The 25307-nt window shown below is 34.1% G+C and overlaps 2 protein-coding genes across 4 annotated transcripts; one reads left to right on the top strand and one right to left on the bottom strand.

Annotated features, from left to right (window-relative positions):
• Positions 1-1271: 1271 nt before the first annotated feature.
• LOC130621795 (ATP-dependent RNA helicase DHX8-like) lies at positions 1272-20458 on the bottom strand. 3 transcript variants are annotated; one of them, XM_057437146.1, is made up of 28 exons: positions 20269-20458; positions 20090-20177; positions 15883-16027; positions 15700-15785; positions 15543-15609; positions 14189-14328; positions 13446-13490; positions 13188-13231; positions 12994-13047; positions 12645-12782; positions 11642-11744; positions 11442-11540; positions 10166-10276; positions 9986-10086; positions 9337-9442; positions 9122-9206; positions 8890-8987; positions 8591-8738; positions 7908-8101; positions 6756-7371; positions 6497-6654; positions 6244-6384; positions 5371-5664; positions 4467-4676; positions 3928-4124; positions 3105-3272; positions 1957-2136; positions 1272-1410 (listed from the first exon to the last, which is right to left on the bottom strand). In XM_057437146.1, the coding sequence occupies exons 3-28, from the start codon at positions 15974-15976 to the stop codon at positions 1359-1361; spliced, it is 3729 nt and encodes a 1242-aa protein (XP_057293129.1). In that variant the 5' UTR covers positions 15977-16027; positions 20090-20177; positions 20269-20458; the 3' UTR covers positions 1272-1358. The 3 variants fall into 3 exon arrangements, with proteins under 3 accessions (XP_057293129.1, XP_057293128.1, XP_057293127.1); XM_057437145.1 differs by lacking the exons at positions 20090-20177; positions 20269-20458 and adding an exon at positions 18749-18802 and having other exon boundaries at positions 5371-5524; positions 5606-5664; XM_057437144.1 differs by lacking the exons at positions 20090-20177; positions 20269-20458 and adding an exon at positions 18749-18802 and having other exon boundaries at positions 14222-14328.
• A 597-nt stretch (positions 20459-21055) lies between these two features.
• On the top strand, positions 21056-23092 carry LOC130622300 (PH domain-containing protein DDB_G0287875-like). Its single transcript, XM_057437751.1, has 2 exons — positions 21056-21569; positions 21681-23092. The coding sequence occupies exons 1-2, from the start codon at positions 21098-21100 to the stop codon at positions 22130-22132; spliced, it is 924 nt and encodes a 307-aa protein (XP_057293734.1). The 5' UTR covers positions 21056-21097; the 3' UTR covers positions 22133-23092.
• Positions 23093-25307: the final 2215 nt, after the last annotated feature.

The following is a 25307-nucleotide window of genomic DNA, read 5'->3' as shown; positions in this document are numbered from 1 at the left end:
CTACACTCTACTACACGCTACTACGCTCTACTACAGGCTACTACACTCTACTACAGAGAAATACGCTTTACCACAGAGAAATACATTCTACTACAGAGAAATACGCTCTACTACACTTTACTACAAGCTACTACACTCTACTACACGCTACTACGCTCTACTACAGGCTACTACACTCTACTACAGAGAAATACGCTTTACTACAGAGAAATACATTCTACTACAGAGAAATACGCTCTACTACACTCTACTACAAGCTACTACGCTCTACTACAGGCTACTACACCCTACTACAGAGAAATACGCTTTACTACAGAGAAATACATTCTACTACAGAGAAATACGCTCTACTACACTCTACTACAGGCTACTACACTCTACTACAAAGAAATACGTTCTACTACGGCCTGCTACAGAAAATAACGTACTGCTACACATCGCTACGAAAAATTACGCTTTACTACGTTGTACTACAAGGAAAGAAAGGGCTTGCTACACTCGACAACAGACATTGATGAGCCTCACTACAATGTGCTTTATGGAGAATAGCACATCATTATCTCCACAAGGCTTGGGAACGTACATAGGTCTAACGCATGTTGAATACTACATCTCCCTCATATTCAGGAAGTAATACGTGGACGACTTACCCAACTTCCGGACAAGAATAGCGCCTTATATGCGCCTCTCCACTCTAACAAACGCCTATCCCCAGGCACCCGAATTAATTTGGAGGGTGGGGAGGACGAGGGCGGAAAATATTTGCAGTTTTATTATTTAAAAAAGAAAAATATTTGTGAATTTTTCACACGGTAACACCACCTTTACTTTCAAGTAAAATAAAATAAAAAAGGCGTATGAATGTACAATTACGCAGCTTTTTCGGAGACATATAAGTACATAATTCAAAATATAGTCGACTTCTAGAGGGGGGACTAGAAAAACTTTACGCCAAGGACATGAATTCATCGCCTCAAAATTTTGTAATAGCCGACTCTATAGAGGGTGGTTGGCCGAAACTACAGTGCTGAAGGGTAGAACCTTCTAGAGGGAAGGTAGGGGAAGTGAAATTACCTACTACGGTTAAAATGGGTTCCTCTTTTTCGGGGAAAAAGAGGGAAAGCTGCTGACAAACTAACCTAGTTTGTGCACAAGGATTGAGAGGGAAGGGAATGAACGAGACAATGAGGAAATAATCGAGACACAAGCTAAGTTTAGTAAAGCACCAGAAAAAAAGTGATAAAGGTACCCTGAGGATAAAAACCACACTATTTTAGTTTCATATCATTTTTTTATAAAATTCCATAGTTACAACAATAGAAGATTGTGTTACTGTTCTTTTCATTAAAGATCGTCAACTATCTTCTGCGGTAAGCTCGTGATATGCGCCAGGAATTCGGTTCCTCATATCTATAAATTAATAAAAGTATTCACAAAATTGAAACTGTGAGATTACAACACATATTTTTTTCTTTATTTAAATAATTTTTTTTTTTTGCCAACATCAGCACGATACGACTTATTTCACTGCTTTTTTCTTGATATCTTTTTTTTACTGATATTATTCACTGCAAAGCCGCGGGGTGAGCGTCATTTTTTTCTTTTTTCCTTACGCTAGTAACAAAATTGTATCTATTACTATATTTTGTGTCGACATGGATGCTGTTCAGTTACCAATATATCATTATCAATAATGGAATCACAAGTTATATAAAATCCAATACAACGAATAATATGAAAACTTGGAGGGTGTTTACATGAGAGAAGGGATGGCACGTTCGCCAGAATAATTTTGTCCTGTCTTTGCATGGAAAAATGTTTGTCGAGATGCTGTTTTTTCTTTCCATTTAAATATGCAAAAAGTATCTTTCTTTATATGGGAAAAAAGACGTCCTGCCTGAGCGGGGATCTCGTTTAGCTCAAGCGGATTTTGCAAATCAAAAACCAGACACCCACCTGTTAAACAACGGCTCGATTCTTTGTTCCCGCTTTCGCTTGCTCAGTTTATTTTTATCAGCGTACTTATAAAAGGCCGGGGCAAATTCTACCAACCATTTTGGATCCAGTGCTGTTACTTCTCGCATATATTCTTTTGTTGTAAGTACAAGCTCGTGATACACCACCCATTCAGGTTGTCTAAACAAGTAAATAACAAGGTTGAGAAAATAACAGGTAAAAGACCAGGTTTTACATTGCATGATCACTATGTCAACAATTTTTTTTTTCTGTCCTTGACGTCGTTGTGTGACAATAACTATCTACTAGATCGCAAGAAGTACTAAACATTAACTTGTAATCCTAAACTATTTCTTGACTTTTTCCTAATTTTTTTATAACACTTTACTGTTTTCGACGTTGTGTGGTAACCCTGTCTGACTCTCCAGATGTCTTTCCACTTAACACTTTCATCAACGTCTTAGATTTTTAACTACTTTTTAAAAGATTTTCCAGATTTTGTGGCTATGTCACAAGGAAAGACTTCTCAATTGAAAAATTGTAAATCACTAAGAATAAATTGTATTTAATTTTCATTGCATTTACTTTGCAAATGTTGCAGTTGCCGTAAAATAAGTTAATCGTAATTGGCTTAAAAAAATTTATGCGTTTTGACATTTTTTGCTTTAAATGTTTAGACGGGAGTTATTTCTTATCAGTCGTATCACATGGTGTCAGTCAACTACAAATCTTGACTTGAATTACCGTTTTTCCTATATTCTCCCAACCTCCCAACATCCACTGATTAGTGCCCAACTTATTTAGAAAAAGGAATTATTAATCAAGAGACTCCTTACTGAATAAGCGCCCCCTCCCTCGATTAAGCACTCCGTGCTACATGTAGAAGTTGCAGCGAGATCTAATAAGATCAATTTCTAATAGACCCGACGATAAGAGGAAGGAATGTATTTCAATTTGATTAATTTTTTTAATTTGGATAATTATAACTAACTTCCCTTGATTTCTAAATTTTAACAAGCGCCTGTCCTTTTCATAACAGAAAATTAGAAACTTATTAGAAAAAATACGTTAAGTAGGGGAATTACATTGTGGCGTTTCCAACCCGCTGCGACATTCATTCTATTGGAAACCAGAGCAGACATACTTACCTATTAAAAAGAGAACTTGATGGATGAATATAAACAGCTTGGTTATCCACTTGAGTTTTGTACCCTTCTTGTGGATCCTTTTTAGCAGCATTTCGGAAGTAACCACTCACAATAGCTTTCTGAGCTCGGATCGTGTTTTTACCGCACGACACTACGTCTAGTTTATGCCTGTGAGAAAAGAAAATTGAGTTTTAACTTGGTCCTTTAATAAAAACGATAAATTATCTTAATGTGGGTATTTTAAACACGGCATTGAGGGTCTTGGGACTTCCGTTACAGGTACACACGTCTCTCCCCACAAATTTTTTTTGCTAAGTAAAAAGTTATAAATAATCTTTTTTTTATATAGATAATAAAGTTTTGAACCGGTGGTACAGGTCCCCGCGGGTGTTCGAGCCTTTCTTTCAAACAATTTTAACAAATTCTTAGCTTAGGGTTCAAACTTTAGAGGGTTCTAATTTTCGAAACTGTTCACCAATCATAAACCTAACACGCATGTAAATAAGCTTTTTTCTAACAATTTTTGCTAATTCTTCATTATAATTTTTGTTTTTTAGGAAATAAAAGCCGCATTAAGAAAAATTTACTTTACGTTTTTCCTATAGACAAGAAAATTTACTTTTGTTTTGCAAGTACACAACCGACTCTTTCATTTTCCCCCTTTTTGTTTTTAACACACACGCCGCGTGTGTATATGAACACGTAACGCTGTGCACAAAAAACCGTGTGTTAAAATATTGTCCCAACGTACATTCAAAGTCAACATCATATCCAACATTATATGCAAATCAAAATTTTACCATAAAATCTCATCTTTCCTCACCTGTCCATGATCCCAAGCAATTGTTTGCGAATATCTTGCGAACGTTTAAGTGACCTTGCTTGAATGAAGTTCTCAAAACACCATGCGTTGGAGAACTTGCTATTTTTCCAAGCATTATACACAGCCAGTAGCGTAATATGGTCTCCTTCCACTTGATGAAATTTGGCTTTTTTCTGATCGGCCAATGCCTGTTTCTCCTACAAATGGAAACAAAGTGATAAGGAAAAATGGGAAGCCGAGTCAATTTTTGAGAAATAAATCAATTTAACAAATGCAACACCAACGAATAAGATGGTTTATGTAAAACCTAGCTACAACAGATTGATGCTAGAATAATCATCAACCCATAAACTGGATGAAATCATGGAAAACAATCTAATTTTTCTTTCCATATAACTATAAATGTATATATTAGGTATCTCTATATTTGTAGTTTTTGCTAATACCAAATCAATTATGGTCCTAAAACGATCTTCTATGTTGAAAAAAAATAAAACTGCTCCATTTTCGTACAAGGAAGTCAAAAAAACATTTATTACCTTAGGTCTATAAAATACATTTTGTACAGACAGCATAGACACTACTGTTAAAACTTCATCACTACAAGCTAAATGCACTGATTGAATTAACATTTTCGACAACGGAGGAGGGAGAGGAAACTCCGCCATTCTTCTTCCAAGTCTCGTCAGTAAACCTTCGTCATCTAACGCGCTAAGTGAATGAAGTGATTCCAAAGCAGTTGTCATCGTCTGCAAAAAAATAGCTTGTGATCACGTGGTTAGAAGTGTTGAAGTACGACACCCACATCTAGCTTTGTCACACTACAAATGACTTATTAAGCATCCAGGACCTACTGAGGATGGTCCACAAATAACATCTATCGTTAAGCGGGGAGGGGTTGTTATGCTAAAGTTGACGCTGGTTGACAGGGGACATGGCGGGAAGACGACACTACTGTTGACATCAACCTTTCCAATTTTCAAACCATTAATTTTTCTAATTAGTTTCTTATGACAATGTTTACATCAGTAGGGGGTGAAAATCGCTATTTTTGGCTTTTCGTATCAAACTTTTTTTTACTCACGTGAATTCAATAAGTAGCACAAACGTGAAACAATAATCATGGATGGAGATTAATCGCAAAAATATTACACAGCGAATATAATGAGGTGAATCCTTCTAAGACTGGAAAACACATTCCTTTTTATTTAACAGTTACGGTTGCTACCACCTGTAGCAATGTAAAAAAAGGTTTAACGGCCTCCTCCTGATTCATTTTTTAATTGTAACGTAGTTAAAACAACCCGTTAAGTGCGTATACCATTGTTTTAAATACCACGCAAGGCGGTATAAAGTAAGTTAATGAATTGAACTAGGTTTAGCGAACTTCAAACTGCGACCTCGTGATTACAATTGACACTCGAAACCTCTATACAGACTTACCTCCATCGGGGGCGGGTCCATGAAATCAAATGATATCAAATCATTGATACCCATGGCTTTTAATGTTAGTATAGTGGCTGCTAGATTTGTTCTCTGTATCTCTGGAACATTCGTCGACAACATTTCGTCACGATACGCTCTTTCAGTGTATAACCTATAGATATAATTGTTGGTCACGAGTTCATTCTTAGTACGCGCAACACAACTCATCATAAAAAAAAGGTATTGGTCGTACCTGTAGCATTTTCCAGGTCCTGTCCGACCTGCACGTCCAGATCTTTGTTTCGCTTGTGCCTAAACGAAATTGCGAAAAGTGTTGTAGTCATTAAAATGCGCGAGGGAGGTCAATCAACCTTCCTAAATAAAACTACCTTTTTTTACCTAGCTAAAAACCTGATTAGCGTGTTTGTGGTGTCAATTTTAAACAAGTTTTTAAAGTACACTTTTTTATAACCAGCGTATATATTCAGCATCTCAGTATGCTCATTGAAAATGTTATGTCAGCAATATTTAATAATTTTGACCAATTTTGTTTATGTTAGTACCGCTTGTACAAGACTGTCACATTTTTTTGCAACACGTAAATTTTTAAGCACATTCAAAAAAGACTTTAGAATGTATTTCGAATATATTCAAAGCAATGTATATTGAGGTTGTGTTGGTCATTAATGCTGCAGATGGCATCAGCAACTTGGTGCTTTCAGTTCAGTCTATATTTCAGGAGTTAATCTTTGCCCTCGAGGTTCAAGTTCCAAGCATCCGAAGTTCAGGCTGAAATTCCCCTTTCAATTATGATTTATTTTAGAGTAATATCCAATCCTTGGTATGGTTACAAAATTGCATGCAATATTCCAACACAAAAGTGCTGCGTACCTGTGAGATCGGCGTTACAACGAGTTGATCGATTCCTGTTTTCGAATTATACACATTTTGTTTAACAAATCCGGGGTCAACAACATAAAAAATTCCATCGATCGTCAACGAGGTTTCAGCGATATTCGTTGCTATAACAACCTAGACATAAAATCACAAAAATGATCTTTGTTGCATAAACAAAAACAAGGAAGGATAATCTTTTTTCAATCGGAAATAAAAACGATATTTTTCAACATGAAAGAACTTGTACCTTTCTGCTTCCAGGTGGGGCGGGATCGAATATCCTCGTCTGCATATCACTGGGCAAAGCACTGTAAACTGGAAGAATAATTAAATCAGGGACATCTGGTCCTAACGATTTCATTCGTTCGTATAAAATCTCACAAGACGTGTCAATCTCTTCCTGACCTAAAATTCAAATTTTTAAAAGTTAGAAAAAGAAATTAGCAGTCTTAAGTTTACAACAAACAATTATTTCAACATTACGACGCAGTGAAAAATTGTCCCACCTGTCAAAAAGACGAGAATGTCACCAGGGGGTTCCGTCAAATGAATCTGCATGACTGTTATTAAAGCTGCGTCCAGATAATCCGCCTCAGCTTCCTTTGTATATAAAATTTCAACTGGGAAAGTGCGACCAGGTATAGTAAATATAGGAGCTTCAAAGAAATACGTTGAAAACTTCACAGCGTCTAAAGTCGCTGAGGTGACGATTAATTTTAAGTCCTCGCGCTGCTTTACAGCTTTTTTCATGAGTCCAAACAAAACATCGGTGTGTATCGTCCTTTCATGGGCTTCATCTAACATGATAAGAGAATACTGCGACATAGAAGGGTCGATCAAGCATTCCCTTAACAGCATACCGTCTGTCATGTATTTGATCTTTGTTTCCGGAGTAGTGCAGTCCTCGAAACGAATCGTATAGCCGACTTCTTGACCCAGCCGACAACCAAACTCTTCCGACACACGTTTTGCTACCGACATCGCGGCGACACGACGTGGTTGGGTGCATCCGATTTTACCAACAGTAGTGAAACCTTCCTCGGCTAGATACTGCGTAATTTGCGTGGTTTTACCCGAACCTGTTTCCCCGATTACAATAAGGACTTGATTGTCGTGAACAGCCTGAAAGAATAAGCAAAACAAAATATATAACCAAATGCGAGTAACGTTTAGGAAAACCAGTTTAACTTAACCCGCCACTTATAAGTCATTTGAAGTAAAGAGACTTTTTTAAAAGAACTATTGCATATCAAAGAAAATAAATTCGGACAATTTATATACCATAAAAAATGCTTTGATAAAAAATAAAGAATCCATGAATTACTAGTTAACTTTCATAAGCATTAAATTATTTTCACAAATTTTGCAGAAATTAACAATTTTTTAAGCATGCTAAATATTTGTTAATGACCACATCTTAAAAGCTAATACTTGCTGAAATTCGCGAAAATTATTACTCGCGCAATTTATTAATGACAAAATAAATCCGTAATAGGTAAAAAATAAACTGCGCAAAAGGTACAAGCGTGTTCTTCTTTAAAAACTGGTGACCGGAAAGCCGAATAAAGGAATCATTACAGCTTGAAGAAAAGGTTAAAAAAAGGTGAAATATCATTTGTTTACTGCAATTTTGTCTCATAAGACGAGTAACAACTTACTTTTACAAGTTCGTTTCTGAGTTTAAATATAGGTAAACCATGTCGTTGTTCCAAAATACTCAGGTTTGTTTTCTTTCCATACGAACCACCTTTACCTCCGAATGTCGCCTTCTTCCATTCCGGCATGTCTTGACTTTGCATAGCTGCTCCTTTCATATCTTGTGCAAAGTAGGGCTTTTGGTCTCCTTCCATTACTTCAAAAAAAAAACAAAAAAAAAACACGTTTATGTCATTTTTGCAGAACTGACGGACTTGCAGAAACCGTCTAAAGTGCATAATCAATAATGGTAAAGGTCTCACCATTTGATGCAAAATTTGCATTTCTATGAAATAAAGACAAAACTCTTTGCAAGCATAAATATGCCCGATTTTTAGACATTTTTTCGAAATTCAATGTCCACAAAATATCCGAAACCTATAAATCACTATTTTTCCGACAAAGTAAAATCAATAATTTTTAGAGTTATATAAAAATGTTAATCCTTAAGGTTCTATCGAAGATTTGTTTACTGACCTTTTTACTGATTTGTGCGAAGTGTGGCCAAAATGGAAACTACCTGTCATTTCAATTTTAAATTTTTCTCATGTAAATACCCTTTTTAAACATAGGGCATTAATGCGCATTAAATACAATGTTAGAACAATTAAGTCATTTAGGTAAAAATACATCTTATTTTTAGTACCTTCAGGGACAGGATCAATCCACATTTTGTTGATATCCTTTGGTATAGTATCAGCTTGTGCTTCCCTTAGCTGCTGTTTAATCTCCCTTCTTTCTTTTGAGAGAGCAGACTGCATCATAGCTGCACGAGGCAACGTACCATCAGGATTCTGAAGTAGCAATAGTGATGGCAAAATAAAGGTACAACAAGAACAACAAGAACGGTAGCAAAATAAACAACAACAATAGCCAAAACAACAAAAACAACAAAAATAACAAAAACAACAAAAACAGAAAATTAAGTCACAAAAAAAGTCATACCTTCACTATTTTTACTGGACTAACATTAATTGTAAGTTTTGTTTGTCCCTGTAAAAATGGCGGCTCTTCTTCTCTAAGTTCGATTTCAACTTCGTCATCTAGATCACAAAATAAGTATTCACACATAACAACTATTATTTCTTATAGATATGACAACTGAACATCTCAAGAACAAAGTCGAGCTGGACAAGTGAACATATACCCTTATTATTTATAACAAGGGAATCAATACCTGAGTCATCTTCTTTAGGTAATATACCAGTTTCCTCATCAAAATCTGGATAATCAGCTTTATCCAATACTCCGGCTGATATCAACTACAACATGACAATAAGGGGTGGAACAGTTAAGCAAATGATTGTTAATTTGTAACAAATAGTAACCGTCACAAATAAACAACAAAACAATTTGTTTAAAGAAGGTCAAAATATTAAGAATTTTATTTACTTGTTTTATCTCCCATTTTTCAGGAGAGGATATTCGTTTAAACTTCTTTTTCGTGTTATCCTCCATTCCTTCTTCATAAGTTGGAATAGCAGTGGCTGTTGAAGGTCTGCAAATAAGAAAAAAATTGTTGTAAACAACAAAATAGATATGTGTGATCTGTGTTTTTTTGGTCCAATAAACTTTAAATATAAAAAAAACCTGCTTTTTTCCAAAAAAAATTCAATCAAATTATTTGGTTACCAGAACGTATATTTATAACAGTATTTTTTACTGACATACTCATCCTGTATATGAATTCGGAAACAGCAGTGCGTCGAATTTTAACACCATATAATCCTGACAAATCTCACATTTTTAACTAAAATTCCTCTCATTTTTAATAATTTTCCCAGCTATTTTAGGGCAGTACATATATTCTAAACAACTTGAATTATCCCTAAAAACATAGAAAATTCATATGGGCATATTCATACAATATTCTTAAAAACAAAAACAGTTTACCAGATTGGACATTCAAAAACATAAAATTGGATAATATTTTTTTCGACATTTTGACCATTTCACGATTAATTGACCATTTGAATTCCTATATTTTCCTTCACATATCAAAAAAAACTGATAGGTATACAAACTATCAGCTAGGTGTTACCTGTCAGGATTTCTGAGTTCACCCATGACATCATTATCAGATCTTGGGAGACGCACACCTTCACCAGGATTCAAATCTTCACCAGTACTTTGATCCACAGCCTAAACACAAAAGTTAGTTTATAAGTAGATGCACACAATAATCCTTTTTTTTTGGAACCAAGAACCAATCAAACATTACCTTCATTGATAGACTTATTTTCTTGCCAACCATTGAGAGGACTTTAACTTTAACGTTCTGTCCTTTTGCAACAACATCATTTACGTCATTCACTCTGCCTTCACGTCGTAACTGAATAAAACCAAATGTATGTATGCAAATGCTTAGACAGACGAGATGTTTAAATATTTCTCTCCATGATCCGTTTAATTTACGAGGTAGTTTTGCATTTATCTATATATACTATAATGCTCTAAATTCCATTGCTTTATTATCTATAAATTTTATTTTTAAATATTTTTGTTCTTAGTATTATATTCAAAATTGCAATTGACCTTCACATTTTTTTTATTTAGTCCCAGGTAATTAATTTTCATTGTTTTTGTTGTTGTCAACATGTAATATTCACTCTGACTGAGCATCCACAATTGGATTTTTCTATGGGCTAAGTACCTAGTCTTGAATATTAATACACCAGTTCTGTCCATGTGTTTGTGACAGGCAAAGGAGATTTTATTGTCTACAGTTTTTTACAAGAGCATCTGTAAAACATCTCCCACAATCTATCCCCAAAAATTCAAGTCTGATTTCATTACCCCAGGAATTTTACTGTATGCTAACATAAATATAACAAGACAAGTGTAAACGCTTCATTATAAACTATTTTACTAATAAATTCACGAGCAATCAGCTTTGTTGTTGTCGTTGAATATTTCGTTCCATGTTTGTTTGCTTGAGCCTTTCTTTAATAAAATTGGCAAGAAACAGTTTTGCGATAAGAAGCACAATAAATTTAAAAAGTTTCTGTACATAGATTTTTTTGAGGGTTGGAACAACTAGCTTTATACACAAAAATATACACTTTCAGCTTCCTGTTGGTGAGAAGAAAAGCTGGTTTTATTGTCTAAATTGTTTTTACAACAATTGCCATTCAAAAACCTTTAAATCAATGTTCTGCATTTTATAGAACATAATTTCGAGAGAAGTAATTGAAATGAAATAAATTTATCATGCAAAAGTATATTTTTGCTTCATGATCATTGACAATTGACAATTGACCTTGTTATTGTTGTTGTTGGAGATTTTGTTAAAAACTTTCCACTTCTAACCCTTGTAATAAAATAACAACAGATAGTTTTATGATGAACCAATACATTTTAATGCTCTTCATAATAAGGAAATAAAATACTATTTATATTCCAGTTTTGCGAAGATATACCAATTAATATTGAAATATTCGCTATCACTTTACGATTTGTATAAAAGTTAAATAGTTGGACATTATAAGGAGACTTACTTGTGAAATATGAACTAGACCTTCCTGTCTTTCACGAATACCAAACAATTGAACAAAGCATCCAAAGTTCATTATGTTTGTGACTTTACCATCATAAATCTAACAGATATATTAATACGAATCAAAAATAAAAATAAAGCACGTTTGTGATGTTGAAGGATTTAGGCAGTAATAGAAGTTAATTTGTCACAAATACTTACCTTGCCTATTTCAGCTGCTTCAGGCGGTCGATCAACTGTATCTCGTTTTCTATGGTTGCGTTCATATCGATTGGGACTATGAGATCTAGATCTGGATCTATGTCTAAAAGTAAAATAGCATGAATAATCTTCTGAAGTCATTTTTAACTGTTTTTTTTTAAACATTTTAAAGCACCATATATGGATTGTAATAAGGCACAAGGTTTCATTATATTTATAAAACAAAAAGCATTAAATATTAATGGATAGGAAAAACTTTTACTAAATATGTATACATATAATTGGAGCTGAAGCACTTTAGATGATAATAATTATGGTTAATGGCTAAGACTGGTAGCCTTGTGGTAGAGCGTTCCCTTCCAGTGGGGGAGGTCTTGGGTTCAAACCCTGGCGGATTCATACCAGAGACTATAAAAGTGTGAAACTATCCTTTCTGTTTAGCGTTCAGCATAGGAATGGGATTGACATCGTGGCTGTTGTCTAGTTAAGCAATTACTGTGTTCGCACAACTTTCATAGCTTAAATGGAAGTTTTAAATGCACTAGGACGTCTTCACAAAACCCTTGTTGATAGCAGTACCAAAAGATTTTTGATGATGTAACACTTGCATGAGTAAATTTGGTTAAAAAATGTTTGGTTAATTGGACTTTCTAATGCTCAGTTTATCAAAATTGTGGCAACATCCTCATAGTATGGAAGGTATATTGTATTTTACAAGAAAAACTGTGAAGAATGTTATAAGTTGTAATGCTAACAATAATTGTTTTTTCTTTTTATTTTATGGCAAGTGTTACTTTTTAAACAAGTGGTTGCTTAAAGTATGAATAATAAATAAATTTCATATTAAAAAAAAGTTATATCCATGGAGACTTAATTTATAAAGACAAATCTTGATTACTAAAAATTAAAAAAATCAAGATGCACACATGAGCAATCAGTATTAAGGTAATTTCTACACAAATATATATGAATTTTTTCATGATTCATAGCAAAGCCTGCATACCTGCCACGTCGTGAATCCTTATCCCGGTTATCCCTTCTCCTGCTGTTTCTATCTCTGTCACGATCTCTGTTACGATCTCTGTCATTGTGTCTGTCTCTCTTTCGATATCTCTCTTCTGAAGATGACCTTGACCTTCGTCTACAAGATAATAAAACATACATCACATTTGATTTTAGGTTTTAACCATCGTTAAAACATTAGTAACTCATCTTTTTAGACCAGTTAGTTAAAAAAACAAAGTAATTCGTGGCGCACATATGACTTGCAATGTATGCTTTTGATTTATAGATTATCTTGGGATACAGAATAAAGGCTGTAAAAAATCACCCCTATTTTATTATCAACCTACCTTCCTTCTTTTCGTAAGCTAGATATTTCACTTTTAACATCGCCAAATTCTGACCTGCGAGCAATAAAGTCAAAAAGTATTTTACATGCATGACGTGTAATATTCTGTTTTATTTTTTCGGAACACTTCTATTTGATTAAATTAATTGTAAATTAAAGTTTATTAGTTTTTGCACACAACAAACATTTACTTACTCTTCCTCCTTACTCATGATAGCTTTTGGTAGCAAAGCTTCAAGCTAAAGAATAAGTGATTAAAGAAAGAAAAAGAGGGATATATTAAACGAGTCTCATTACATAATGATGTTATGATTGTTACATTAAAGACATGATTGGTGTTTGAAAACAAAAATATAAATAAAGTAATTCGAAAGTAATGCAACACATAATTATGCATGGTATTTCCATTCTCATTCTAAAATATGTTCGCCATAATTTAGTTAGAAAACACACCTCACTAAGTGCTGATGCTGCGACTTTCTCATCTTCATCAGCTAACTAAAAAAGAATTGTTTAAAGTTGCAGAATAATTTGAGCACATTCAAAAAGTTAGAATATTAAACTTTATCTATTATAATAGGTATTTTTGCCTGATACTGAAATCACAAAACCAGGTTAAAATTTCTGTTTCTAAAGGATTCTCAAAAAGAGTGATTAAACTTGACAAAATAAGTCTTATTTGTTATTCAGATATTTTAAACATTATTTCACCATAAAAAGTGGCCTTTAAAATTAAATTAGTGATATAATTGCATTGTAAATAGCTTGGAAACTTTACATGCCCAAAAAATATTTTTTGCATGACATTATTGCTGTCATTAAAACTTTTTTCCTTAAATGTTTGCCTGCCTAATCAAGTGAATACTTCCATTGGCCAATAAACTAGTTGGCTAATAAGAATAAGCATTACTGCATTTGTGTATACAACATGTAGTACATAGTAGTAAAAGAATGCAACAAGCCGTTTTACACTATACTTTAAAACATTGGTTTACTGTTAAATTTTCAAATGGAAGCTAAATATTTCACCATACACGTAATTCTGATCCACAGGTTTCCAAATTTATTTTTCAAAACAAAACTTGAGAAAATTTGAGGACTTTTAAGGAGATATTTGTGATTTTTAAAGAGCAGTTGTTCTGCAAATGATCACTATTAAAAAATCCTCTAGGAAAGACTACATGAGACATTTAAACCTGAGCTAACTTGCAAAAAGTAGTGGTATATACTTCTTCAATTTTCATCTGTGGTTCATCAGGAATACTCAATCCTGGGTATTTTTTTCTTCTTTTTTCTTTAGCGTCATCAGATATTATGTGTTTTTTCTTTTTCTTTACTATAAAGTTAAACAAATTAGAAACTGATTAAATTCAAGATTCTATATAACAAAAGTACTAAAATATGTATATATAAATTAGTAACATTGGCTATTTTTGTTACAAGATGATTAGCAGCATGTTTACTTTAAATGCTGTTTTGTGAGGTAATGGAGGGAAGGACATGGTTTCCTTTAAGGCTTTAAAATAGTGTCTTTAGATTTAAAAAAAGAGGGGTGTTAACGTTTACAGACAAAAATTCAAAAGAAAAAAACACTTGGCAATTTGAAAAAATCCTAAAGTGCATCCATATTTGAAAGTGTTATTTTCTATAGCTTTAAACAGAAATGTGGGATGCAGCGAATAAATGGATATTTGGAAAATAATCAATGTACCTTCTCCCCGTTTTACTGTTTGTTAAATTATCAAAACATTCTATTTGTCTTAGTAAGTGGTTTTTGACTTGATTGCCTTATTGTTTTCCCGCCTTGTAAACCCAAGTGTTAAAATTAAAATGTCACGAAGACAAGGCAAGTGATTTTTAAACTATGTAACAACAAACCAAAAATCCATGCGATAAATGAATCAAAAAATGCTGTCAGGAGGGAAGGAGGGTGCATTAATTCAATCAATAGAAGCCTTGTCATTCCATCTTTCTTGATGCTGTATTACGGTCAATGTTGTTTACTACTTTACTCAGAAAGAATTTTAATAAAGCAAAGGCAGTAAAATCAATGGTAAATTCCAAAATATTGAATAAATTTATGTGATCGTTATTATTATTCGGAATATTTATACAGGATATAGCCACATCAGTGTTGGAAACACTGTTATCAATGTGGGTCCTGTGTTCGGAATGTATACATAAGTATACACCAGCATTACCTACCCAATTTCCCTCACATGGCATGGGTTGACCCGTAGCTGTGGTAAAGACACTTGCTAAACATGCCCACGCTGTGGACCAAACCACGGACCTTGTGATTACGAAGGGAACTTTATAACTACAAGGCCACGTGCCACTAACATCTGTAAGAAGAGACCACAAACATAAATTTTAATACTTTTAATAAGGATTCAACAATTCAAAGTTATTCACATTTTAATCCTTAAAAAAGACACTACACTTTACACTGATTTTTTGTTTATTGTTTTGTCTGGTGTATAAAGTAATCTTAGTGTAAAACAGCTATTATCTGACATATTTATATATAGCAAAATGCAAGTGTTGTACCTTTTACTTCAGTGGTGGCTGAAGCCATTGTCTTTATTAATCTGTAAATATTAGTGGTGAGGGAGTCCTAAAAAGAGGTAATGCTTACATTTCGTGCAAAAACAAGGAAAAATTTTTGGAAAACAATAAACAATTTTAATTTATTGGATAAACTTACTGGAAATTCTGCACCATTTTTATCCAATAGTTTCTGAAATTTCTCAACAGTCTTACTTTTTCCAGCCAACATTATGACAAATTCAGCTACAATAAGATTTAAAAATTGTTCATAATTGATTACATTCATATAAAGTTTGAAGTTAAGTAAAATATGTATACAACTTGAAGTAAAATACATTACCCAATGTTTTGTCATTCATCCCTAAATGATTTTCAAGTTCGGTACAAACTTTAGATACCAAAGATAGTGATTCCAATTTCTGAAGTTCCTCCATTTTTAATTTCCCAATATTAGATAGATACAGCAATATATTATTAGTTTGGGCCTAAACAACATAGACAGTAACATAAAAATTTTTCAAGGTTATTCAGCAAAAAAGTTCTTCAAAAAAAAAATTTTTAAGAAGCGTATGTAATATAGAAACTTAATTTGATTGGATAACTAAGTGTAATCTAATATGTTGATCTTCTGCCGGCCTTTTAGACCTAATTTAGCTATCACGCATTGATAGATCGCCTTGTACATGATATGCAATCTCGGAGGTTTCGATATATACCTTTGTACAGTACAGACTAGTCCGAATTGGAAAAGTCTGTTTTTAACCAGAGAAGATAATAACTTTTAATGTTATATACAGAATTGTGTGACTTATAATAACTATATTTATCAACCAAATTGTATATGTATATAAATTAAGTCATTTTGATACTATCACAGTACATCTGCCATTACGTTTTCCGTCAAAGATATGTGCATGACTTTTGGGATACAAGGCTTGGCGCCCTGCTGTTAATTAACCGTTAATAACATTCCTGTCAATAGGAAAGGCACTTTTAGCCCACATAATTTTTGCTTTGATAGACAGTACAGTACAGTCTAGATGTAAGCTTCCGTGTATGCGCAACTCACAAAAATAATTACTCTCATAATAAACCATTGTTTTCAAGAGAAAATAATTCATCGTAAGAAATTGAAAAGATCAGGGAAAATTATTGTTTAACCAAAACATTAAAACTACACCCAAATTTTAAATTTTATAAGTCTCCACACAAAACAAGCTTCACTTTTAAAACAACACGTATTTTGGTATAACTTTCTAAACATCAAGAAAAAAAATTGCACACAAAACTCTTTTAGGAACAATAGATTCGTTCACGATTTTTTTTTAATCTTTCACGGCATTAACACGTCATTAAATTTTATTACTAATACCTAAGGGGATTTTTTTAATAAGCTTTAACAATAAAACTTGTAGTTATGAGAAAATAATTTCAGTATTGTTTTATTGCAGAGCTTTTGCAAATATCCTAAAAGTAATTATGATAAACAAAAAATAAAAGGGCTATTGACTTGCAGGAAAAGGTTTTGTTTAGCACATACCTGGAATCTTACATTTCGACTGTACTGTAATGTCTAAGAGGGTGCCGATAAAGCCGCAAACGCCCATATATATAAGGGAGAGTTCCGGCGACTTTTTTATTTAAATTAGCGGTTGTCCTCTGAAACAAACCAGTCGCACTTTCCGTAACTTGCCCGGAGCATTCCTGAAATGCAATTCCTTGTAATATACCATGTGGAAGATGGTTGGAAGAAGGCCCTTGAAGAGAAAGGAGTTCATATGTAAGTTCATATGAGTTTTTATGTAAGTTATTTATAAAGTAAATAAAGTATAAAGCAAAAACCATCAAAAACAGTTCTTTTAAATACTTCGCGACCACATAACAAGTTTATTTCAATTTTTATAGTTTTTTGAATTATTAGTATCTGTTTTTCTTCATTTTTCGGGTCTATGTGGGCTTATTCGTGTGAATAATTGAATTTTTTAAAATGCTGAACTCCCTAAAAACGCCTGCACTTTTTACGGCATATGCAGCTTATCCGCACCCTCCTTCATGTTGAAATTAACAATGTTTTTCTGACATTGGAAGTTCCTGAAGGATACTACAGCTAGTAAACTAAACTAGAGTTTAGAATAACAAGGTGACCACTAATAAAATGAGAACAAAAGTAAGGATATTAAGGAGAATTTAGAAGACAAATTGACATTTTTTAAGTATTTTTTGCTGCGAATGAGAATAAAAAATAAGGAGAATTAAGGAGAAAACCAATTTTAATGTTGTTGTTGTTGAAGCAACAGAATCTGTCTGCTCATGTGGCACAGTATTTTTTGGTGAGGGAGAGGGTAAGGATATAATCCTTTTTATAGGTAAATGCTCAATGTGTTTTGCACCAGCTGCATGGGCATCCAGTGTTTTAACACACATCAAAGAGACTGAAAGAGTCCTCGCACAAATTTTAGCCACATTGAATATTATTCAACAGGTAACCAACTGTCTTGAATTTACATTTATATTTAAGGCATCTAAAATCAAGTTATGAGATACATATTTAAAGATTGAAATAGGCAATTTGTTACCAATCACAAAATAATTTATAAACAGTATAAGAGAATTCTTTAAATATTAGATATTGGTATTTATCAAGAAGGTTGTTTTTTTCAATACAAATTTAGAGAGACGGCTTAGTGAGTGGAAATAAAGTTGATGAGCATATGGGTAAAACATATTACAAAACTTCCCCTTAATTCTAAGATAAACAGAAAACAAATTGCAAGGAAAACTAGCACTACATAGTTGTTAAGACTATGAAAAATCACTGCATTAACATAAAATTTAAAAAATACTGATTTGACATGTAATGTACACAAATATTACAAATGCATGCCCTGAAAGGTAGAAAATATAGGATTTTCAGGTAACAGAGAAATATGTCTCAGTTCACTGGTGATGAACAATCCATGAACACATTTCCAAAAAAGTTACCATCAGAAAAATTAAGAACTAAGGAGAAATTAAGGAGAATAGCTAAAATTTCAATTTTAAGTATATATTTAAAAGCCTGTAATCACCCCATAGGCAAATTTTTTTGAGGTGCCTATTTTATTGTAAAAATTGAAAGATATACATGAGAAAACATTACCCTGAAAATTTTATTGAAAACTGGCAATCAGAACATGCTCAAATGTTCATAGAAATAACAAACTCACACCATTTTTTCTTTGCCAACAGAACCTCCATTGCATCATTGCACAAATCAGGCGATAATAAACGCACGTCAAAATCGATCACATGGTAGCTGGATTCAAACCATTACAGAAAAAATAATGAATGAGGGAGAGTACCCGTAGCTGTGTTACCATTGTAATGCTTTTATAAATGTATTAACAAAGTTCCGAACATGATAAATCAGATAAATCAATCGAGATTTCTGTGTTATTCTTCATTATTTAAACGTTTTAACTTATTGAAATCAGACTTTTTTACAACACTTCTTCTTGTTCTTTCTGAAGACAGCTTCGCCTGGCTAGCTGCCATTTTCCTTTGTTCAAACAGTTAGTCTTTTCCTTATAGAGACAGTTTCAGATCTAGACAATATATACCTAAATTTTAAGAATTTCCCTTTTTATGCTCTAACTTTAATCATCTTCGTAGTGCTTCAAGTATCTTTAACTATCACAATGAGCATTCTCCCCCATTTGGTTTTGGGGCTTATAATATGCAATAATCCCGGTCATGATAATAAAAAAAGAAAGAGTGTGATAAGCATTAATTATCATAAGTAATAACCACGAGGCAATGCTGTCATTTCTTCTTTCTGTTTTGTTTTCCCTGGTCTCCAAAATGTTTTACAAAGAAAAACAAGCCAAAAAGAACAGTGTGAACAGAGCCTACTATCATGGCGATTTTATCGAACTCCATCTCAGTGCTCATTTAAAGATAAGGCGGTTTGTTTACCTACCGTTTCACACGAACAGTTTGCTATGGCCTGCTTATTAGACGAGAATAAGAGATCAAGAAAATTGTTAAATATGGCAGCTGGAAAAAAAACATAATAAATTTAATTTTTTACATGGCTAGCCTCACAAATATCGAGGGATATACCCTGTCTATTATTTCCAGGAGGGGCGATGGCGTAGATGGAGAGTCCTAGAGTATTTAATGCTCATTTTGAGCTACGCAGACCCAATTAGAGCCCGCGCTCTACTAGACAACTCCCGGCAACATCCAACGGCCCACACAGTGTGCCATCTTCCCAATTTCCCTCACATGGCTTGGGTTAACCCGGGGCTATGGTAACATTCACTCGCCCATGTTGAATCGCCGTCAAGAGGAATCGAACCCCGGTCTCCCGCACAGAGTACGAAAGCTATAACCACTAATCTACGGCGCCACTCCTGTTAGAAGAAATCCACAGTAAAAGACCTTTCTTCACCAAATCCTAGCATATTTTTTCCTGCCAAGCAAATGCAAGAGACAAGGAGCTTACCGCAAAAAAGTAAATAAATGACGTCACGCTGGAATTCATCTATACACCAAACCGAACCTACCTAAGGGCCCCAAGCTTTTTAGCAGTTTTAAATGGTGAATTGGCACCTCCCAAAGTCTTGCCTGTCTGTCAGGATGATGGCGACGTCACTACAGAATGTTGTAAGCATTCAAAACTTGTCATAAGTCAGTCAGATAGAACTAATAATTAGCCTGTAACAGCATGATTTGATGTCTCTACCTGGAGCCTTTTTTTCTTTTACCTCTTGCACTTTCTCAATCCTCCATTGGCTAATTAACAGTTACCTCTTGTCTGACTATAGCTACCTTGTGACTCATACTCCACTCAATCAATGACATAATTGACCAAAAACTAAACCTTTCTGAACTTAATTTTTGCCAAATGCATTTCGACAACAAACAGAACGACAGCATAACGATTAAAGCATTGCTGCCATTTTAAAAATTGTTTACGCTTTGCATGGCGGAGTTTTTTGTCAGGTACCGCGAAAATTACAGGCTGCTAGAGGCTGCTGGGGGGGGGATTTTTTTCTTTTTTTGGTTTAATTTTTTTTTCAGGAGAATTAATTTTACTAACCAGTCAAAGAAAATTTTCGCAAAAATTTAATTTAATTTAACGAAATAGACGTGAAAAATGGCAATTTTTTATTCCTGTCCAGGTGTTGCCCAACCTCGTCCCCAGGGTCTTGTGGCCCCTGAGCCGTTATTACGGAGTGGCCTTTTCGCCGCATCAACTTCATCAACAAGGCAAAATGCCCTGGGAGCAAGGTTGGGTGCTGCCCATTAAAATATCCTTATAAAAAAAGGCTTTAAAATTGTGCGGAAAAAAGACTAATATTAATAAATCATGTTATTGTTACAATTTGAGCCCTTTACTCTCGTTTCATTCTTTAAATTTAGCGCTTGTGAGCCTTATAAACTTCATCTCTCTGTATAAACAAGCCTGATACACACAAGAGAGCTTGCTAATGAGAATATATTTGCAATTACAGTTTGCAGCTACTTCCTTATCATACAGAATTATTCTTCTAATCACAAAGTACGATTTGATGAATTATATCAACAAAAACATGAATTCTTTAAAGTGTTTATTCGTTATTTTCTTCGTTTTTCAAGAATGTTATGGAAAAATGCACAATTTGAAAGGTAAAAGTGTCGAAGGCATGATCATTTATCCATCGTCATTTCCATCAACGTTAAAAGATGGCTCCTGTTTGATGATATTTCTAAACTCTGCCAAAGATGGATCAAAACATATTGCATACCAAAAAATGCAAAATCCATCCATTAAACTAAATCAGAAATATTCTATTCGATTTCCAGACAAGAAAATAAATTTAGAAGAAAAATATTTCGTAGAAGGGTTGGTAAATGTTGGATGGTGCAATAGTAAGAGTAAAATGGAAAAGAAAAAGGAAGGCGATTATGAAGCAACGGGGGGATTTCTAATGGGAAACAAATTGTATGAGCTAACACGACAAGAAACTGTGCTACAGGGACCAACATTACAGCTGGACAAAGGTAATTTTTGTTTTTTTGTTTCATATTTGTTTATTGTCTTTTATTCTTCATTCTTAGAATGCTCTGTTTATGTACATTGGCTTTACCTAATGCGCCATATTTATTTTCCAGTTAGCCGAACAACAAACAGCAACACAGGTCAATTATTCGCAGACGATGAAAACCAAATTAACGCTGGTACTAAAGACAAGGTAAAGCAGACAAAACGACCACGAACGCCAGGAACAACCGAGTCTCCAACTACAACCACCACGACCACAACCTCTACCACTACCACAACAAGCACTACCACTTCCACAACTTCCACAACTCCATCTACTACCTCTACAACAACAACACCACCTCCAACAACAGAAGAAATTCAATATGCATTAATTGATGCACCTACCGAAGCAACTCAAACACAATTAGTACAAGTGGCGGTTCCTCATCAAGCTCCAAAGCAATCCAACTGTCGGCGTTCATGTATGTTATACTGTGAGCCGTATTGTACTAAGGAATGTTGTACTCCACGCTACCCACTACTTACCAAGCAAGATATATACGGCATATATGGAAAATAAACGAATACCTGATTAAGTTGATATTGTAAAAGATGTTCATTCAAGCAAAGAATTACAAAATACAGTTTCTTTATATCTTTTTTGTTTTCTTTGTTTTTAATCGATTAGAGTTGCTTTATATCTCATCACTTTGCCAATTCAAACTTAGTCCAAAAGAAAAAAAGTCCACAGGGGGGGGGCGAGATCAACAAATCCAACACAACACATTACCAAAAAATACTTGAATATCCATTCTCTTTTGTTCCCTCTTTCTCTTCCTAGAATATCGCTTCTTTGAAATGTGTTAAGACACCCTTGTCCCCAGAGATTTCTCCGTCTCCTGTTATATCAAAAAATCAAAAATCCCTGGAGATGAGGGTGGTCTTATGATTCTTCACTACGCTTCGACTGCGTAAAATTTGTTTTAAACTGTAACACTTTATCAAACAAAATTATTCGCCAGACAAAATATTCATCACTTGGGAAAAATGTCGTCAATGGGCCTTTCCCGAATTGCTCTAAAAACTTCAGTTTTGTCATGATAATTTGATATTCTAACTGAATATCCTTATTTGAAGGGCATAGAACCATTATAAAAATTTGGATGACGTCATAATTATTATAATTTATGAGATTCGGGATAATTCGTTTTTGGAAAATTCATATTTGCGTCAATTTATGGTAGATTAGCTAACAGTAACAATTCATCGTGGCTAAAATAAAGCGCGTACAGACTATATACATTGCCAGAATTTCTGGGAATAAGGCAGTTTTTTTGTCATTATTTAAATATAACGAATAAGCACTTTAAAGAATTCATGTTTCTTGTTGGTATTGACAGCAGCGTCGAATGTTAATTACCTCATAGCCGGCAGCAAGCAAAATCTCTACTTTGTTTACACGTAAATCTGGTGGACAATAACATATTTTGAACGCCCGTAAAATAAAGCAAATTTAGGGAAATGGTCATAATGCTGTCAGCAACAGTTAGTGGCTTTTGAGAGTTTAAGACTTGAACTCCTCACCTCGGTCTGGAAAAAGCGAGTGAATTTTGCAAATTCTAAATGCGCGAATTTAAATATTCAAATAGTCTTTATATATTTACTTGTGCCGACGAACGCCGAAATTAGCCGCCTGTCTCAACATATTTTAAGGGCTGTAAACCTTGTGACCCCTCTTTTATTTTTGCCATCATAACGAAGTTGTAAATGCTCGATCGTAATTAACTTCGCAGTCAAGAAAATATAACTTCCATAGATCCCCCATTTTTGGATTACATTTCACGAGAATATAATTTACCACATTTTAGAAACAACCCTGAATTCGCAAATATTTGTTCCAATATTGTTAGTGGAAAGTCAGTATCATACGCCCATCGCAAATTCAGAATGTTATATAAGCATTGTTGAAAAAGCAAACGTTTGCTGCGAAAGAAAAATACGAATCACAGTAGTCACTTCCTTGTTGTACAGAACGATGTGAAAATGCGCATAAAAATATCAAACCGTGAAACGTTTTTTCTCGCATTATTAAACTTTAATCCAACATGGATACGCTTCTGGTCTTCTTTTATATTGCTATCTTGAATTGCATCACATTGTATAGTATACACAGTAAAAAAGTAGAAGGAGAAATCATCTATCCGAGTAATTTCCCGAATACTTTAAAAGAGGGATCTTGTTTAGTTGTGTCTCTGTATTCAATGCAAGATGGTACCACATCTTTAGCGACACAAAAAGTTGAGAATCCCACGTCAAAGATAAACACGAAATACTCACTCCCATTTCCTGGCGAAAATGTTGACCTTGACGCGAAATATTTTGTTGATGGTTTCATTAATGTTGGATGGTGTAGCGATAATGATAAAAAAAAAGAAAATACGAAACAAGATGGTGATTACGAAGCTACGGGTGGTTTTTTACCACCAAACCAATTAGCCGAACTGACACAAACAGGTCAGATAATGAGGGGTCCAACCTTGCATCTAAATGAAGGTAAAAATTGTAAATCATATCTTGAACATAATAAAAGATATAATCTCCCGCTGCGTAAGATAAAGTAAATTTTTTGTTTGTTTGTTTTTTAATGAATCTATACTTCAGTTGATCGAAAATCAAGTAACGATGATGATGTAGCAGAAAGTAATGATCTGAAGGAGTTTCAAAGTCCGAGCAAACCACATGAAAAGAAATCAAGTCGAAAAACAACTGAAGAACCGACAACGACAACGACGACGACAACAACGACAACGACGACAACGACAACAACGACGACAACAACTACACCATCACCTTCACCTTCAACTTCACCAAGCACAACAAGTGCCAAAAAAAAATGTCCAAAGTGTCGTGAAATATACATGGTAAAAGATTGCCCATCAGACTGTTGCCCGCAAATAGGTGCAACTAGTTATTCAACCGAACAACAATATCCTCAGTCATGCTCGCCGTCCTGTCCATGTCAGCAAACACAATACCAATACCCCACGACTTGTCAACAGTCTTGCATATCGATGTGTCAGCCCAGCTGTCCTATTGAGTGTTGTATTCCACAATCTTCTGCATTTAATATCCAATATCCTTATAATAACCAGAAGTAGACACAGGCTGCAGAAGGACTAAACACTGTGGTTGAGAAAGTATCCAAGCAAGGGATTCTATCTTACATATACGAATGTCTCAAGAGGTAATAAGTGTCTCTTTTTTCACTGTCCACACACTACAAACACCATCCTCTTTGTTTATGGAGCGCCAAAATGGCTTTAGATTACTTAAATAAGCGCGAATTCGTACAATATCTATAGAAGAATAAATAACAGCGTCTGTGCAAGTATTTTTATTGTCTTGTTGTAAATAGAAAATTTTTATTTCATTAGAATTGTTTGAAATTTGTCTTTTTTCCTAACCAATTTCTTTTTAAAGATTGATTCGTTTTTAACCCTTACTTTATAATCTTTTACTATATGTCTTGAATTAATTTTTCAAATTTGTCATATATTTAATCCTTCTATGTTTTGTAATGATGTCATAGCTGACGAAATGACGTCATTCAAACTTTTTTTTATCTCAATAATATTCCAATGACTTAGTCAACATGTGTACTAAGTTTCAATAAATACCATGTTTACTTCATCGTTTTTGGAAGGGGGGAGAGGGGTCTTTTTTAGCCCTCCATCCCGGCTTCTGAGAGCCCCCAA

This window comes from Hydractinia symbiolongicarpus, chromosome 12 (genome assembly GCF_029227915.1).
Source record: "Hydractinia symbiolongicarpus strain clone_291-10 chromosome 12, HSymV2.1, whole genome shotgun sequence".
NCBI lineage: Eukaryota > Metazoa > Cnidaria > Hydrozoa > Anthoathecata > Hydractiniidae > Hydractinia > Hydractinia symbiolongicarpus.
This window is presented reverse-complemented; position numbering and strand designations above follow the sequence as displayed.